This window comes from Lepidochelys kempii, chromosome 3, assembly GCF_965140285.1.
Source record: "Lepidochelys kempii isolate rLepKem1 chromosome 3, rLepKem1.hap1, whole genome shotgun sequence".
NCBI lineage: Eukaryota > Metazoa > Chordata > Testudines > Cheloniidae > Lepidochelys > Lepidochelys kempii.
Genome location: NC_136382.1, coordinates 115,163,302 through 115,182,651, shown reverse-complemented (window position 1 = coordinate 115,182,651; position 19,350 = coordinate 115,163,302). Strand labels below are relative to the sequence as shown.

Genomic DNA, 19,350 nt, shown 5'->3' with positions numbered 1-19,350 from the left:
TCAGCTATCTTCTCAGCTATGTTCAAATAACTTTCCACTGAGCAGCCTCTGGAATGTTCTTAGCATTCTTTAGAGAAGGGCATTTGCTATAAGACAACCCATTTCTTTTTTGATGGGTACCAGAGTTTGTATTCTTAAATGGAAAAAACTACCAGTTATTCCCATTTTCAACACAAATTTCCACATATAATTACGCAGGAAACATCAAGCACCAAACTTAGTAGTGAAAATGATAGTTGGAGAGGGAAAGACAATGGGAACAGAAGAAGCCTATGTCTTTAAATTTGCATAAATGTGGCAACACATATTCTATTAAGAGTAATGTAGTTTTCATACTCTAGACGCGCAGAGATTCCATTTATTATAGCCCAGGCTAGTAGCGCAGGTATTGTTAAGGGTACCTCAAACTTCCCATTATGAAACCCCGTTTTCAATTGCTCACAAAATTTTGCCAAAGTTTAATAATTTGGGCTGAAATGTTAAATCCTAGGTATCTGTCTCTGGCTGAATTGTTCTGGAAGTTTTCAGCCAAAGCAGTTTAGCCACCTATGAGAAAAGTTCTAGTGAAAAATACATTGTTTTGGCCACATTAAATTCTGGCAAACTTTTGTTTCAAAAGCTCTAGTTCTCCTGTGCTTTGGAGCAGGGACTTGAAATTTGGCAGGTCCCTATGCGTTGGGGATGCGCATTTTCCCATCCCTGTGAAAATCTGCCCAGATCTGGCCAAGTTAAAAGCCTTTGAAAAATTGCAGTTGCACGTACTCAGTAGAAATGTCTTAGATTTTACCAGCAAAAGGGGAACTGAGTCAGAGAGTCTAGAAGGGTGAGACTAGGACTTGGTAGTACTTGGATGAGAATCCTGAGGAGTGGAGACTGGCTAGGTAAGAAATGTAGGACTGGAAGGGACCTCAATAGGTCATTTAGTCCAGTCCCCTGCACTGAGGCAGGAATAGGTATTATCTAGACAATCCCTGACAGGCGTTTGTCTAACCTGTTCTTCAAAACCTCCAGTGATGGAGATTCCACAACTTCCCTAGGCAATTTGTTCCAGTGCTTATCTTACACTTAGGAAGTTTTTCCTAATGTCTAGCCTAAACCTTCCTTGCTGCAATTTAAAGGCCATTCCTTCTTGTCCTGTCCTCATTGGTTAAAGAGAACAATTTATCATCCTCCTCTTTTGTAATAACCTTTTATATACTTGAAGACTATCATCATGTCCCTCCTCAGTCTTCTCCAGACTAAACAAACCCAGTTTTTTCAATTCTCCATCATAGGTCATGTGTTTTAAACCTTTAATCATTTTTGTTGATCTTCTCTGGACTTTCTCCAGTTGGTCCACATCTTTCCCTGAAATGTGGTACCCAGAACTAAACACAATACTCCAGATGAGGATTTATCAGTGCTGAGTAGAATGGAAGAATTACTTCTTGTGTCTTACAACTCCTGCTAATACATTCCAGAAATACATTTGCTTTTCTTGCAACAATATTACATTATTGACTGATATTTAATTTGTGATCCATAATAACCCAGATACTTTTCTGCAGTACTTCTTCCTAGGTGGTCATTGTACATTTTGTATTTGTGCAATTGATTGTTCCTTCCTAAGTGTAATACTTTGCATTTGTCATTATTCAATTTTATCCTAGTTATTTCAGGCCATTTCTCTGTTTTGTCAAGATAATTTTGAATTCTAATCCTGTCCTCCAAAGCGTTTGCAACCCCGCCCAGCATGGTATCATCCACAAACTTCACAAGTATACTCTCTATGCCATTATCTAAGTCACTGATGAAGACACTGAACAGACCCAGACCCAGAACAAATCCTTGAGGGACCCTACTCGATATACCCTGACAGCTTTATCATGAAACATTGATAACTACTTTGAGTACACTTTTGTAACCAGTTGTGCCCCCACCTCATAGTAGGTTCATGTAGGCTATATTTCTCTAGTTTATTTATAAGAAGGTCATGTGACAATATCAAAAGCCTTACTGAAGTCAAGATGTATCACATCTACCATTTCCTCCCTATCCACAAGGCTTGTTACTAGGGCTGTCAATTAATCGCAGTTAATTCACGCAATTAACTCACAAAAATTTATCAAGATTAAAAGAGTTAATCTGTGAAATTATCACTATCTGTGAAACCCACTGGAAAAGTGTCATGTCCCCCTTTAGAGCTGGTCCACACAGAGGATGGTAACCTACTATTGCTACCAATTACTCTGTTAGCTCCTGGATCTAAAGCTCCAACCCTACTGATGACTCATGCTGATGGCAACATGATGCCACATGATAGAACTTCTGTTTTTTCAGTTTACTAGAAAATTGGCCACAAAAAATGATGTTAAAAGGTTATTAATATTGCAAAATCAGAATCAAATCCTAGGAAATGCCAGAATTAAGGTGGTCTGTGCAACCTTAATTTGACCCTCTTGTGCCTATGCGTTACGATACAGTATTTAATTACATACAGTATATAATACTATTTTTCCCTCCGGACCCTTGTCTTATTCAGGGCACAGAATGGATCTGCTGGGGATTAATTAGGATTGTGTAGTGAAGGAGACAGCTGCATGTAGAATCCTTGCTTCAATTGTTGCAGAAGCTGGAGGAGGTGTAGCAACTACTGTATCATAATGCATATGCATAAGAGTGTCAAATTTAGGCTGCTCAGGCCACTTCAATTCTGCCATCTGCTAACTCTTTAGTGCTTGAGTTTGCAACCTTAATAATGGTCCAAGCATAGTTTTGTGTGCATGTGTGCATAATAATAAAGTCACACTGCACCTAGCACAATGGGGTTCTGTCTTCTAGCTATCATCACAATATAAATGTTTATGAATAAGTCATTAGTAGCAACTTGTAGAACAACAAAACCATCACATTTTTCAGTTTTCCAAATATTTTCAGAGCACTAGTTAATCATGATGAGTGAATTTCTGTTTGTCTTATGTATTTTTTTTTCACTGAACCAAGTTTTGAGAAATTACATTTAAAAATTACATTTTTGCTTTTCTGCTTCCCTGCGTTGTAAGGACTCACTGCAGACCTATGTTGCAGACACTGAAGCCTTGCTGTGGACCAGTGTGCCTGCTCTAAAAGTGAGGCAAGCAGAAAGCCCAGCTAATCTGGTTTGGTATCACTAGTTTCCCAAAGTAGGCTTCAAGCTGTACTACTCAAAATTATAATTACCCCATAAGTGTCACCTGATTAAACATACCCAACAGCAGAAAAAAAGCTTGTTCTAACCCTATTGCTATGTCTGTCCTCTGTATATCCCATGCCTAAGAATCACAAAGTCATTCCTCAAAACAATAATAATTCAACTACATTTCTAGACAACATACAAAACAGTTTCCTTGAGTAGTCTTTGTTTTTAAAAGTGTGCCCTACAGAAAGAGGATCACGTAGTGAAAACCCTGTGCTAACTCCGGTCATTCATTAACTGTCTAAATACTTCTGCATACAAATTTGCAAGAAAGCTGGGGAACCTCAGCAAGCCTCTAATATCAGTTAAAAATCACAACAGCCATTTGCTATGAAAGAACTTTTTGCCTCTGTCCAACAGTTTGGTGCTGTTAGCATCAAGACCACCCTGCTTTTTGAAGACTAAAGTAATGCTACCAAAATTCCATATTTAAATAATTGACACCCCCGCCCCAAAGTGAAATTTTACTTTTCTCACCCACCTATCATCTCTCCAACTTGAGAATGCTAACTGCAACTTTCTTAAATGCTGTAAAAAACAACAGGGGCAGAGAGGGATACTGCCGGAAATATTACACTCGTCAGTCTTATCCCATGTCTAGCCATCCCCGTGTTCTTATGTGGAACTTCAGCCAGCCAGTGTTAACCATTTTCATAGCTCTAAGCTGGTCTTATTTTTCATTTTAGTTTACAGCCCAGAGTCAATCTTTTGAGATGTAACCCACCAATATTTTTATGTATTTCTTTTCAGGAACAGAATCACAGCTACATTAGGGATGGTTACCTATTAGAAAGGTCCTCAGAAACATATTTCACTGGCAAAGCATACATAGTTTCACATGACAGATTCATACAGTGCAGTCACATGCAAGAGAGTCAAACTTTCACAGCTCTGTGTCTGGCACACATATTTCAAAAAGTTTTGGAAACAAAGTTTGGGAAAGAGTTTCCTTTAAGCATATTTCCATCTCATATTAGAGAATACAGAGTTTCAGAATTTGATGAAATCCCCACTATTTCATATATTGACATGAAAGAACAGACTGAATTTGTACTCACACCACTATCTTTGAGCCATCAGTCTCCTATTTTCAAACAGATAAACTGGAAAATGTTTCTGTTTTCTCCCCTCCTCCTCCCACAATTGTATAGCCCTTTAATCTGTCCATATTCTGGTATCTTTTTTTCCTAGGCCACCCAATTCAGTGTACTTTCTACCTGTCCAAATAGGGTCCCCCTCCCACCCTCCTGCTCCTTTTTACTCCCCTTGCTTCCCCATTAACCTGTGCTCCAGTTTCTCCTTTATTTCTTACTCTGCTCCTTCTGTATTTTCTTTCATTTCCTTCTCTGTTTTTTTGTTCTGTGATTTACTCTTATTTCCCTCCAACTTTGCACTGGTTAGTTTGTCCACCTTTCCTAACACCTTCCTCCCTCCAGTTATATCTTCATAACCCAGACTTCACACACTCTGATTGTTGTCCTTTGCCTCTTCCTTAGCTTTTCTTTCCTCCTTCTCTCCCTGTTTCCTGACAAAGGACCAAATCCCGACACGTATTTATGTGGTAGTATGCATTAGCTGTTTCTCCTCAAGTCAACTGGCTCGAAACTTGTATGGGCCACTTATGGAAGGCCACGGCTAAGAGGCTCATTGCTTCACTGTGTGGCTAGGAGCCAATGAACTCAGAGTTTGGAATGCTCATACAAATAAGCAAATCTTCAAGGATTCTGCCCTTTTTTCTCTTTGTGATGCTTGGGCTATTAGGTAAATTCGTATGGCATCACTGAGGTCCTGTGAATGGGGGAAAAAAGGGGATCAGGGACAGGGTCATGTACAGTGGGTTAAAAACCCAAACACTACATACACAGTGAGGGATATGGGGTCCCACTCTTGTCCAATGATCCTTATTACTTGGAAAGAGATTTCTTTGCTACGATGGGACCCTATCCTTTAAAGCTAAACCAAAAATTCCCTTGCCTAGTATTTTGACTTTCAATTAATCTGCCACAAGGCTGTGAAGACTTTTTTTAATAAGATGTTCTAAATGCTTTAACAGTTTCACAAATGCTCTCCTGAAGAGCAAGTTACAGCACTTCCATAATTTCAAGATGATTTGTCTCATTTACTCAGCATTTGATGATACTTAAGCTGTTTCTAGCAGGGATTTATTGGCCATTCTAAATTTAATTGGATAATTTATTTCAAGATTATCTTTATTTTAGATTCCAGTACTTAGTGTTGTATAATTTATTGTATGTGTCTGTATAAACATGTGCAGAGAGGAATAGGGGGGTAAAAGTGAAGAGTAGGCCAGGTTTACTGGATCAATCCTGTATATACTGAATAATGACTGTACACAGAATGACTTGTTTTAACATTGTATTACAATCTTGCTTTAAACCCTTCCAAAAATGAAATCTGAATAACTGATATTAGTGTAATCCCATCAGTCATAGAAAATACTGTAATTCTGCCGGAAAAGACTTGTGTGTGTTTTTTTTTTTAAAGACATGCATTGGTATTATCAAAGCCACAGTAATCATTTTCCCCCTTCACTCTTCTAAATCCTTTTGCTTTTTGTCAGTAACAGACCACCTTTTCTTTTCCAGATTAGTAATGTATTTAACACATATAGCTGCCTAAAGCTACATACTATAAAGTTACCAGACTAGACATTCACCTCCTATGAAATCATCCTGTTGTTGTAGTAAACCTATACACACAGGGCAGGAGGTCAAAGAAACGTAGGAGTCATTTTAATAAGTAGGTAATGTGTGCAGGTACAATAGTGATGGACATGGTATAAGAACCTAGACAGAATTACATACAGAGCCCTAAAAGGCAGGCCACTGTGATCCTTTCCCTATAGCTGAAAAGTGACAGCGGAGCATTTTTTTTTGGCTGGGGACCTGGCGAAATCTTTTTGAAGTTGTTGGGTGTAACAGTCACCTTTAAGCTCCTTTATAGAATAGATAGCTGAAACAATAATTGTTTCTGCCCAAAATATGGGCCACAGGCTGGAGGAGAAGCTGAGCCATACGGGCCAAAGGGTCTGATACAAAAATGCGGGGATGGGAGATTGACTGAACAGTAGCTGCACATTTGTGTGTGCATGCACAAAATAGAAATGCCACAGAAAAGACAGGAAAGGCAGCAAAAAGGCAAGGACAGCCAGAGAAAGATTTGTAATGTGATCCTGAGAAAAAGCTGAGAGCTTTTGTGTAAAGTGTTGTCTGGAAAGAGGCTTGGAACTGTGAACAAAGATACGGCCTCCTGTTGTCTATGATTCTTACTGTGCTCAGGGAAACAGGACTTCATGTACATTCTTTGTAAATCAACAGGATAGCATCAAAGAACTACAGGACTCCACCACCAGTTTTTCTTCCTAATGGAAACAACCCATAAGACCCTGAATATATTGGCTAACCACTTGGGTTACAAGGGGTAAAAATATTAAATACTAAGGGTTTTTTGTTGTTTTTATTACTAATTAATTAAAATGAGCATCAATTTATGTTAACCTACCAAAGAAGCTACGAATGCTAGCAGGAATTATGGTGTTGTATGTGTTCATTTATAAAGAAGAGGAGCTCTGTACAAGCTCAAAAACTTGTCTCTCTCACCAACGGAAGCTGGTCCAATAAAAGATACTACCTTGTCCCCACCCTTCATTCCCTGTTGTCTCTTGAATACCTTGGGACCAACACAGGTACAACAACATTGCATCCATTTATAAAAGCATTGTAGTAAGTTTATATGCAGCTCCTGGCAAGTTGCCAGTGCTGCCTACAGTACTGCAAAGTTTAAGTGCCCCGGTTAGAAGATTACATATTTTATGGGTCCTTTTCTGTGTGCATCTCCCTTGTAGAACTCTCATGTGATACAATTTACCAAATTAGGCAGTTCTAACCAAGCCTCCTACCTTTACAATGCTCTTTAAATCCTGCACGTATGTCCTCTCGGTCTCCAGAATTTCTTGGACAACTCTGTCAACATACAGGAGCTTTGGACTTGTGGGCTCTGTGACCAGGGACATGGCACAGTTTTTGTTTGTTCCCTTAGATTCAGCTTTCCTTGGCATATTTGGCCTTTTTTCAGGGCTTTCCTTGGTGTTCTGTTGCTCTGTGGGGTTATATCTTTGTAACTCGTTGCTGGAAAATCGCCGGGCTGGAATCAGCTCTAGTTTTATGGCCCCTGCTTCCTTATCCTGGTTAAACAAACCCAAATGGCTGTTTGAAACTAAGGTCATTCTGCTGCCAAAGGAACAGTGGCTATCCCTGGAGGAGACAGAGGAGGATGTGGAACTAAAGCTGACAGGGCGGTCGCTGTCTGACAGTTCCATGGTATTTATTCCACAGTAGCGAGGTCTGTTCCCCCTGCACACATCTTCCTTTGTTGATCTGGGGCCAGGACCCTCGGTCACAGCCGGTAAGACATCGAGAGGCAAATGGTAATCATCTGAAAAATAAGGAAGTGTTTCACAGTTACAATATCTCATAATACAAATTAGCCAACAGTCATCTAAAACCACGTACACACAAAACAAACGCAAATCTGTTTTTCCACAGACGGCTGAAACAGAAGGCTTTGGAAGGCTCAGTGGTGGTCACTGTAATACAATCTAATGCCTTTCACCACTAGGTCAATGTGGCTAATCATTATAGTCATCCAACAGTAGTTTGGTGGCCTGCGAGAAAACAATTTGGTGGTCCAATTAGGCAAGAAAATGCAGTTTCCACAAAATCAAAAATTTCCCACAGGAAGAATCTTGATTTTGGTGAAAACTGAATTTTCCATTAGGAAAATTTAAATGAAATATTTCAGTTTGGGTCAGTTCGACTCAAATAGAATATTTAGTTTTGTTGATCTGACCCCAAACTTTTAATTTGTAATCAGTTCAATAAAACATTAAGCTGTTTTTGCCTATCAGTGCATTGGGCCTCCATTCTTTCCTATGGACTGAGTTCTCTGGAGGACATCATCATTGATAATGCAATACAAATTTCCCTCCGGCCTAGCTCTGTGCGGTGCATGATGTGAGAGAGTCAGACTGGCCAGGGAGCCTCGCCCATTGGAGGGAGCCTCGCCCATTGGGTCTCAAACTACGAATTCCCATGAGGAAATGCACTGAGAAGAAAATGCAGTATAACATAAAAGTGGCTCAAAATTAAGTGTTTCATGTCATTTCAACAAATCAAAACAAATTTTTGGAATGTTTAATTTTGGGGGGGAATGTTTAATTGTTTTGATCAAAAATATTGAAACAATTAATTTCTGAATCAATTTTTTTTAGAATTTCCATTTCAGTAAAGTTTTTGAAACTTCACATTTTCATTCCAATTTCGGATGAAAACAAATGCTGAAATGTCCAAATTTCCCATGGGATGGACATGCTGAATTTCACTCTGCCCTAGACTTAATTCAATGGGTAGCTGTCCACAGTTGAGAAACCAAGCTGTCTGTCTCAGTAGAGAAGCCAAGAAATGAATGAGCTTGTGAACTGAAACTTCCTACTCTTGTAACTGGCCCCTCCAGGTCAGAATTGAGGCATATTGGTGGTATGGGAAACTCGCACTGCCATGACTTATGCTACACTTGGTCTGTGGATAGCCAGAACCTCATTCTCCAGAGAATGCAAGACTGACAACTTTTGCAAACAAGCAGCAAACTCTTTTAAAAATACATAAATAAAAGTGGGTTTCTCTGTCTTGTCTATAATATATTCTGCCCTCTGATGCATATGTGTACATCAACATTGATGGGTACTGTCAAGTATGTATCAGAGGACACAATTTGGCCATTAGAGGCTTAAATTGATTGTCCTCATTTACACTGGCTTAACACCATGCCCTGTTTTATGCTTGTAAGGAAGAGAAGGACCAGATCTTAAGACTATGCTACCTTCTACCTTTCCCTTTCTTCTTCTTGCATGTAACATTTTCTTGAATAAGCTCGGATAGCAAGTGCAAACTCCAAAAGGAACAATATAACGGAAATATATTTTTTGCAGCAAAATATTGAAACTGAAGTTTATTTTTCCCCAAGTTGGCAGCAAAAATGTTCACATCCTTATTGATTTTGATAAGAAAAAAAGTATGCATTTTTGTTATCAGTGTGAAATCACCTTACAAGTTAAGTTAGAAATTAGAGGCTAGCAGTGCAGAGTTAGAGGCTCTTGAAAACTGCACAGGATAAATAAGGTAACGGGGATACCCTTACACTAACTTATCATAAAATATATTACTAAAGTACATGACAAAGATCACATAATTAGTTGCATTTGGTTGGAACATAAAAGGTTCCTGTTTCATTCAATTACTTCATACTCCATCTTCCTGTTTCACTGATATGTTGTCTGGTTTTAGATAACATGAAGGTATTACTAAGTAATGTTTGCTCCACAAATATTTGTGTGATCATTAATATAAAAAAAACAATAATTTGGGTCAGTAAAATTGAAGTTCTAAGAAATGTTAATAGAAGTTTTTCAAATAAATATATTTACAGACACAAGGTATAAGTAAAATTTAGCATGGCCTTTTAAACCTTCCATAATGTTCTCCTTGCTTGCTTTACAACAGTTTAATGGCCTATGAAACAACAAGGATTAGTTGCAGTAGTTAAAATGCACTTCCTCTTAAAAGCCTACAGAAGCATGACCTTGGCAAACACAACAGAGTTCAGGGCACCTGTATATAGGACACATTTGACGAAGGATCATCTGTTTTCATAAAAGTCATTAAAGGTAAACATGCAGCACCATGTAAAAGTATGCTACTGAATGGTACACGAAGTACACCAGGCAAACCATTTACCCCCTTAAAGATCTTGTTCTGTTTTATCCTTCTTCCTGCTCCCCTGAAACTAGTTTTTTCCTTAATTAAAATTCTTAGTACTTTTACAGTCATGTGTAACTCTGCAGTTTGGCTTCACAGCAGCTTATGAGAAACTTTTTTTTTTTTTTTAAAGTCAATAGGTAAGTGATCCTACAGATTCACCTCTCAAAACTTCATGCTGAACCCATAAAAAACTCAACGGTTCTGCATGATCTCAATGCAAGAACTACAAGTCACCCCAGGTTGTTTAAAATGGGTTCAGATTCTACAAAAAATTTGTGAATCTCAGCAAAATTGTATGACATGCTTGATTGGAGTTCTGAGCTTAAAACAAAACCAGAAAGCAGATTTGTTTCCAGTGTTTTTGTTTTATATTACAAACATTTTGCACAGCTACAATTGTTTTTAAGTTTTGCTTAATATAAGCCTAGAGACTAGCCCGAATAAAAACTGGATCTGAATGCCACTGAACTTCTGTTCTACCTATAGGTTCTTCTAACAGCCCCCATCACCATCATATCTGACTTTTCCGCAAGTTATCCCCACAAAACCGTTGTGAGGTGGGAAAGTATTATCCCCATTTTACAGATGGGGAAATAAGGAACAGATAGATTAACATATTTGTCCAAGGGCACATGAACAATCTGTTGGAAAAGCCCAAGAACTGAATGCACTCCAGAAGCATAACTACAAGCCCATTCTTCCTCCCTTGGTGAAGTTCAGATTTCTGCTTTCGGTTTTTGAGCCCATCTCCATTGTAAATCTCTCTTCAATAGATTGCCCAAATTGTCTACTGCCTGACTGGCAAAATAATCTCAAAGGTGTTAACAATGGAAAAAATCACCATCCCTAATAAAGATTTGTCTAATATTATGATCCCAATGATTTAACTTCTTTTACTGTGAACGCCTCAAAGAACACTGAAACTTCCCTCAAAATCCTGTTTCCCTCATAAACTTCTCTTCATAATGAGCAAATTCATTTTTCAAACACATTGCGGGGCTGTCTTACAAAGTTGCTGAGCACCCACAGTTGCCAATGACATAATCTGGCCATTGTGTGGGTGTGCCGTACTTCTGGAGCAAAAAAGACTCTAATCTTTTGCTTACATAATGAGAAGTATATACTTACATAAGTGCTGTATTCTTTGATCTACATTTGACCCACAGTATTACCTGTTACGTGTTTTGTTGTTTACTGAAACTTTTGCAACAACAAGTAAAAAACAACAGATCTTTTGGAAGGGTTGAATAATGGTATTTAACTTGTGTTCCGAAAAGCTATCAACCTGAAATTTGCATACTTTAATTAATGAATAACAATAATTACTTGTTAGTTCAGCACAGAGATGAGGATAATTACATGTTTGTCCACACTCACGAGGAAATGTGCTTCCGCACCAAAATCTTTCTTGTTCATGGCTTTCCATTAATCTAGGCCATGTCTACACTGCCACTTTACAGCGCTGCAACTTTCTCGCTCAGGGGTGTGAACCTCTCCCACCCCGAGCGCTGCAAGTTTCAGCGCTGTAAAGGGGCAGTGTAGTAGCCGCGCTCCCAGCACTGGGAGCTATTCCCCTCGTGGGGGTGGTTTTTTCACAGTGCTGGAAGGGCTCTCTCCCAGCGCTGGTGCCACAACTACACAGCCACGTTAAAGTGCCGCCCCAGCAGCACTTTAATGGTGCTAGTGAAGACATACCCTTAGTTAGGCTTCCCAATCAGTCAGTCTGACTCCCAGTGAAACAACATGCAACCCACTTGCACCTCCCCAATAGGAGAATTTTAACTAATAAAAGCAATGACGTGCATATTCTATAGCAGTGCAAGGTGAAAAATACATTCATTCCACACTAACATGCAACTGGGATGCTCATTATAATGCTTAGTAAGACTACAGATAAAGCAAACATCTTAGCATGACTAATGCTTTCAACGTGCATTTATCAAAAATTTCTTGCTCAGATATATCAACTATCACCTGCTGCATTTCTTTAATACATAATCCTCTACATGTTTTAATAGATGTATTCACAATAACCATGATTTTTGTCTATTATTTCAAATACCATAAGCCACATTTTCGTCTGTTCTGAAAACCTCCCACTATATAATATATACAATAGTATGATGCAATTTGAGATAGAAACAAGAAGTAAGCCTTAGAGTATTATTTTTTTCCTCCATGTTTAGTGCATGTAATTTTACAGATATATTACATACACATGACCAGCAACTTAAATTTTACTATTCAGAATTTGCATTACCTTTCTTCACATACGAAAATTAAGTTTAAGTCATAATCTACATGATCACTGTTTGCAGAAATCAGTCTTTACTTCAGATGCTCTGAAAGTTTAGCTGAATAAAAGTAATAACTATAGTATGTCTTTCAATCCTTAGTTATAGTTTTGTTTAAAGCTTTTAATAATAAAAAGGCATTGGTCCATGCTGTATATGCATTTCGTAGAAGTTTTACTAAACCAACCTGCTAAATATATTATATTTGAAATTAAAGGATAGCCTTATCTGAAATTAAATGAGAGAGAGAGAAGTTTCCTGTTTGAAAAAAAATAAAATAAAATAAAAGTTACATTAAAATGCATGCAATGATGCCGCTACGTTACTATTTACATAAATACATTCCTCTGATGAAGGCATTCTCTACTATGAATATTAGTGAAGTGAAGAACAGTCATTTGTGAAAAATAAAATAAAAAGCCACACAACAACTGGCCTTCCTATAAAGTATTCAAGTTTAGAAAACTCAACTTTTAGCTTTTACTTCATTACTGAACCCTTAATATAAATGTACATGAACATAGCATCATCTGCAACTGAACAGTCTCTGTGTACAAAATTGCATTGGAAAGACAGTACTTGCAGCATTAGAGCACATAATTTTGTGGATTCACTCGTAACCCTCATGTACAACAGCTATCCAAGTACTTTAACTGAACTTTGAGCAACAAAAATCCCATTTATTAGAGATCACAAGAAAAGGGGAGGAACAAAATCCATCAACTAGCTTGCCTCCATAAATTAATCTCCCCACTGTTCTATATTTAAAGTAGAATAGCCTTCTGTCATATCAGATCACACTAATGTCCCAGAACAGTGTTGTGAGGGAAAATCCTCTGCGACAGTATCTCACCACTGTGGAATGTATCTTGCTCCTTACACAGTGAATGAACAAGTTCCTCTCTGTATCTCAAATGCTCTGTGAACAACTCACAACCTACCTGTGTAACAGAGAATAAATGCATCTTCTGCCTTCAGCGGCTCCAGAATTACCTCACTGAGCACTTAGGTAAAATGAGAAGCTCTTACTAGTCTGTACAACTCCTTCGGTAGAAACATTGCATGAGTCAGCTTTTTTATATAAAAACCCTATACACAAAGGCTTCACAGAAACCTGATTCACAACTTTCCCACTGCCTTTTTCCCAGTGTACCCACCACAGTCTTCAGCATCGCTAAGAGCCTTAAATGAAACATGACATCATTCAATTCAGGGACAGGACAATAGACACCACTGTGGGTAACTTTAAAATGCACACTTCACTGAGCAACACCCTGGAACTTCTATTCTTTCAGGCACAAGACTGTAAAAATATCAAATACAACCCACACTTCCACAGCATATTTTATGCTTCACCCCTTGATTCACTAGAAGATATTGATGAGCATGCAAAGTAAATAAATCAACTTAATGGTACTGTGAAATCCCTTAATGCTAGAAATTCCATGTGAATTTGTGCTGCTAGTTAAATGGGATCATTTTGGACCTTATGCTGACTCTACAGCAGGTCCGGAAAAACTTTTCAAGTGAGTTTGTAAAATCATTATATTTTTAAAGTTAAAAAATAAGAGATTTTTAGAAAACAATATTAAACCCACACATTGATCAGTCACCACTGGATTGTGATGATGCAGGGCAGGACAGAAAGGAGCCTGGTTAGGGGATCGGGAAACAGACAAGAAAAAAGCATGCGGGGGCGGGGGGAGGGGGGGAGGAAAGAGATGAAAGAAAGTAAGGACCTTTAAAAAAGGTAAAAGAATAGAAAATATAAAAACAAAAGAAAAACACACTTAGGAGGAGGAGAAGCAGAGTTACAAGTGGAGAAGAACAAGGAATAAGATGCGACTCAGAACAAGAAATAAGATGGGAATATTTTTTGGCCATACAAATTAACAGAGGGTACAAAACACAGTGAGCTGGCAGAAGTAGAAAGCATTAGAGGGAGCACTGCTGGATACATCCTATTATCCCTGCTGTTGCCCTTTACTGTGTCATGTCTAGATTTTAATCTGAAATGGGAGCGGGAAGAAGGGGTTGGTGTTGCCTGGCTGAGAAGGAGAAGAGGAAGAATGTGGGCACCACTTTTCTCTTCCTCCAGTGCATAACTTCCTGTGGCTAGAATGGTCTCCTGCCTTAGTTCCACCCTGACATGGGTCCCAGATTTTCCATACTGCAAGTCTGGGTACCCTATTCCTGGCTCTTCACCTTTGCGGGATTTAGTGTTCTCGCTGCAGGGTCATTGGAGGCTTTCACCTGTTCTCAAATTGCCTGTGAGTTCTTCAGTGCCACTCTCTCTAGTTCTGCCTGTACTGGATAACTAGCACTAGAAAGAGCATTTAAACGCTGTAATAATAGATTAGTTTGGTCTTGGCCTAGGAGGGAGAGTGAAGAAAAGCTGCAAAACTGAATAGCCAGGAAGGGGACTTTTTCTCCCATCTCCTATGAGAGGAGATGTTATTTGATGCCACAGTCTTGAGGCTCAGCAGAAATCAGCTGGGTTTTCAGCTGGTGGCACCTAATTCTCAGAACAGGCAACGGAGAATGCATCTACGGTAGCAGGCCCAACTCTGTTCTGCATAGGATGTAGCTTTTACACCATCTTTGAAGCCATTCCTTATGCTCAGAATTCCCTCCCATTCCTTGAGCATCAAATGACCTTGGTCTCCATTTAAATTTGTACTCTAAGGCCATTGATAATTTTCATCTTCACCTACTGCTCTGCCAGGGTGAGGGTCCCTTTTGTCTAATGGGGTAGATCAGCTGCTTCTGAGCCATGAGGATACCAGCCAGGCTCTATCAGTACAAAGATGCGTGAACCCAAATGCTCAAAAATCAGAAGACATATAAAGAGAACCCCACTTTTTAAAAATCTCATTATTTATGTGACAATCTCATGATTTTTTGGATGCTTGGAGCCCACTCCTTTTCCCCATCTTATCTATTTGGGTTGTAAACACTTTGGGGCATGGATTATCTCTTGCTGTGCTTGTATGCTGCTTAGCACAATGAGGCCATCAGTTGGTGCCATTAGGAGCGATGGTCATACAAATTAACGAAATAATATACTCATGAAGTGAAAAGGCTGCTAAGTTCTTTAACTTTTACCTACAAAAACCTTATGGCTTGATTTGTGCACAGTGGGGGTTGACAAGGTGCCAATAGAAGCTCCTTGATTCCCAGTCATTTGGCTCAGGCATAAATTAAATCTGCCTCCTTACAGCTTTAATTTATGCTGCTGGCATAAGGTCCATCAGGTACCCAACACCAGCAAAGAACTGGGTGCAGCAGATCCCAGCAGTGTCATCCCTCTTGTACCTCCTGCACACATCCATTTACCTTGGTGCTCCTGAAACACCCACTGCCTGGCATAAGGGAAAGTAGGGGAGATTCAGCTACATAGGGGATTCTCCAGTAGGAATCTTTGGACACTTTAAATTCACTTTGCACTTCATAAATAAACTTGACCTCCAGAATCTGGCCCAGAGTTCACACCATGTTATTAAAATATTTATGACACTAATAAAGTTCATAAAAGTGGTAGAGAAGAAGGGTAGCTGTGATAATGGGGTAGGAAGTAATTTTTATACTAGTCCATGTTCCATTTCATTTGGTTTTTGGCTGTTGTTTTTCTGAGGGTTACAGGGGTTTTTTCTATGAAGTATTCAGAGGTCTTTGGGTTTGACTGCTATAAAAACTGTTAATAAATCATCAAGTGTAGTAAAAATATTAAATTTTTTCATTTAAAAACAAAGCCTTATCTTTCTAAACTTAATCAGCAAACTGAGTTTAGAGAGGCTGGGGTGATGTCATTCTATCATTCATCGTGATTAGTTAAGAACTTACTGAAAAAAATAGGTTCCCTTCAGCAACATTAAAAAAAACAACCCATAATTCAACAGTAAGAGTGCGCACACAGGCTCCAGTTCTTCTGTAGGACACTCTGACGCCCTCACTGAAAGTGCAGTGTAATGTATTAATAACTCTCTGCAATGCAGTAGCTATTTAATCTGTATACAGCACTGCAGAGATTTCTAACAAAAGACACGTATCATGTGCTGCTGATGCATTGCAACACAAGTAAAATGTACGCAGCTAACCGTCCATTTACAGGACTTTCAAAAATATGGCTCATTCTCATTGTGAATTTATTTTGGAAAAATAAAAACTGTCTCATTATTGTTAGTACCTATGCAGCCTAGTTTAAACTAAACCATTGTCATACAGGTACATACATAGGAGTAAATACACTATTCTCTCTAAATGAGATTACAGTACAGTTAGCAAGCTTTTATATTCCTTTCTTCCCCAAGTGGCATTCAATGCAGAAGGTAAAATGTCTGACAGGATGCTGCTTGAATTCTTAACAAGTATGTACATTTCAAAACTTTTATCCAATTACATTAATGGTAATTCTTCTTTATTCACAGTCTCTTTCCTGTGCCCAGTACTACAGAGGAAAATGCACAGTTGCTATGTTAGAAGACACACCTTCCTAGTCTACATTACATCTTTGTAACCATGACTGGACATAACTTATTTCTTTCATTTGCCCGTCCCTTGTTCAGTCTACTGTTTTAAGCAAATCCCCTACCATGCTGATAAAGCATGGGTTATCTGCATATTCAGCCTCATTTCAACCAGGCTAAAATGTTGCTGAAGTTCACAACCTTTCAAGTTCAACCATAGTAGCATTAGGGCACAGGAATTCTTACTTGTCTCTCCACGCATGAACACAACACACTTGGTTCCTTTATTCTGCCTATTGTTTTCTGAGATTAAATTAATTTTTGGCTATAAACAGGCATTTCAGAACTTTAGATGTCAAATAACAAATGCACTCTAAAAAGGCATCACCTTTTCAATAACTGCACTGTGCAGCTTCAACAAATAATTCTTAAGCAGTATAGTTATATTTAGTAAGATAATCTCAATTATGCCACCAAGAAAATGGCCTCTCTCTAGAACTCATCTCTTACGTTGTAACTTCAAGGAATTCACAACTCAAAACATTTAACATAACAGATATTACTACCATTAAAAAGCATTTTAAAAATGTCAACTTTAAGCTCTTCCGCTAAAAAGACACAACAATCCCTAAACAAATGCATTTTGCAAAAGCCCGTTCTTTGGAATAGCTGCCTTTCTTGAAAGTTAGATTTGGACAGGGGTGAGTTTCAGTGGAATTAAAGTTGGTCTCACCTTCCACTTCCAGCTAAATTATTTAACTAATTTGTTTTGAATTGGAAGCACTTTCTAGAACGGGGTGGGCAAACTTTTTGGCCTGAGGGCCACATCTGGGTATGGAAATTTTATGGCGGGCCATGAATGCTCACGAAATTGGGGGTTGGAGTGTGGGAGGGGGTGAGGGCTCCCGCTGGGGGTGCAGGTTCTGGTGTGGGGCTAGAAATGAGGAGTTCAGGGTGTGGAAGGGGGCTCTGGGCTGGGGAAGGGGGTGGAGCTGGGGATGAGGGGTTGTGGGAGGGGGATCTGGGCTCCCAGTGTTCTGGGCTGGGACTGAGGAGTTTGGAGGGGGATCAGGGCTGGGGCATGGGAGGGAGTCAGGGGTGCAAACTCCAGGCAGTGCTTACCTTAAGCAGCTCCCAGAAGCAGCGGCATGTCCGCCCTCTGGCTCCTATGCGGTTCCCGGCAAACGGGAGCTGCAGGGGCCGTGCTTGGCACAGGGGCAGTGTGTGGAGCGGGGCCCCCTGGCTGCCCCTACGCATAAGAGCCAGAGAGCGGACATGCTGCTGCTTTCGGGAGCCATATGGAGCCACAGCACACACGGAGTGGGGCAAACCCCCGACCCCGCTCCCCAGCCGGAGCAGGAGCTCAAGGGCTGGATTAAATTGTCTGAAGGGGTGGATGTGGCCCCCAGGCTGTAGTTTGCCCCCCCCTGTTCTAGAAGCCTTTGCATCTCAGAACGCTTGGTGATTGAAATAATACTGAAGTAATAAAACTGAGTCACTAGTAACAGTAAAAATTCTTGCCTTTGAACTTCCTGTCTAAGCATTATGACTATGCTACCCGCTGGATCAGCGGGCAGCGATCGATCCAGCAGGGGTTGATTTATCATGTCTAATCTAGACGCGATAAATCGACCCCTGAATGCTCTCTCATCGACTCCTGTACTCCAGCTCCGCAAGAGGCGCAGGCAGAGTCGATGGGGGAGCGACAGCAGTCGACTCACCACAGTGAAGACACTTCAGTGAGTAGATATAAGTACATTGACTTCAGCTAAGTTATTCACGTAGCTGAAGTTGCGCAACTTAGATCGACCCCCCCCCCCCCCGCCACTCCCCCAATGTAGACCAGGCCTTAGTGCAACTTGGACAAGAAAACAAAAACAGCTTGCACTTTTATTTGTTTGGGAGGAAGGATGGCCCTGTTCTTAAGTCACAGGAGTGGGAGTCAGGAAATATGGGCTCCGTTTCCTTCCCTCTCAATCACAGACTGTTACCTTAGGTAAATCACTTATCTTCTCTAGGCCTAATCTACTGAAAGGAGATAATGTATTCTTAGCTTGCCGGGCTTAATTAGGGCCTGTTCCAAAGCCCACTGAAGTCAGATAGAGTTTTTCCAATGACTGATAAATAAGCGAGGCCTTTAGTAAATGTTTCCAAATGAGCATGAGATTTTTAGAATGGAAGGTGATATAAAATTTCAAAGTATTATTATGAATTGTTATAGCAAAGAATAAAAAATTGTCAGGTTTTGCCAATAAGAAATACTGCAAGTAAGATAAAAGTAGAGTTTCCCCAATTAATTGTTATGTGTAATTTTAACTGGAAGAAATGTCTGGGCAAGTATTCTGCAAACCATTTTTAAAAAAGAAAACTTTGCAGGAACAGTTTCTAAGCAACACAGTGGCCCTCTATTCCTCCTCTTCCACAATGTGCATGTGAGTACTTTTACAAACTTTGTCCAAAAGTCTAACAACTGAACTGCAGCAAAGTAGTCGGCCATACCAGAAGGTCAATCTGCTCTCAGTACTAACACACAAGAGAGC

The 19,350-nt window shown here is 39.6% G+C and overlaps 1 protein-coding gene across 6 annotated transcripts in view; it reads right to left on the bottom strand.

Annotated features, from left to right (window-relative positions):
* Positions 1–19,350, bottom strand: part of PLEKHG1 (pleckstrin homology and RhoGEF domain containing G1) — a 215,366-nt gene that overhangs the window by 77,191 nt on the left and 118,825 nt on the right. For all 6 annotated transcript variants that reach the window (XM_073337635.2, XM_073337636.2, XM_078852205.1 and 3 more), the window contains one exon: positions 7,134–7,669. In XM_073337635.2, coding sequence (XP_073193736.1) covers positions 7,134–7,669 — 536 coding nt within the window. The remainder of the gene's footprint in view (positions 1–7,133; positions 7,670–19,350) is intronic.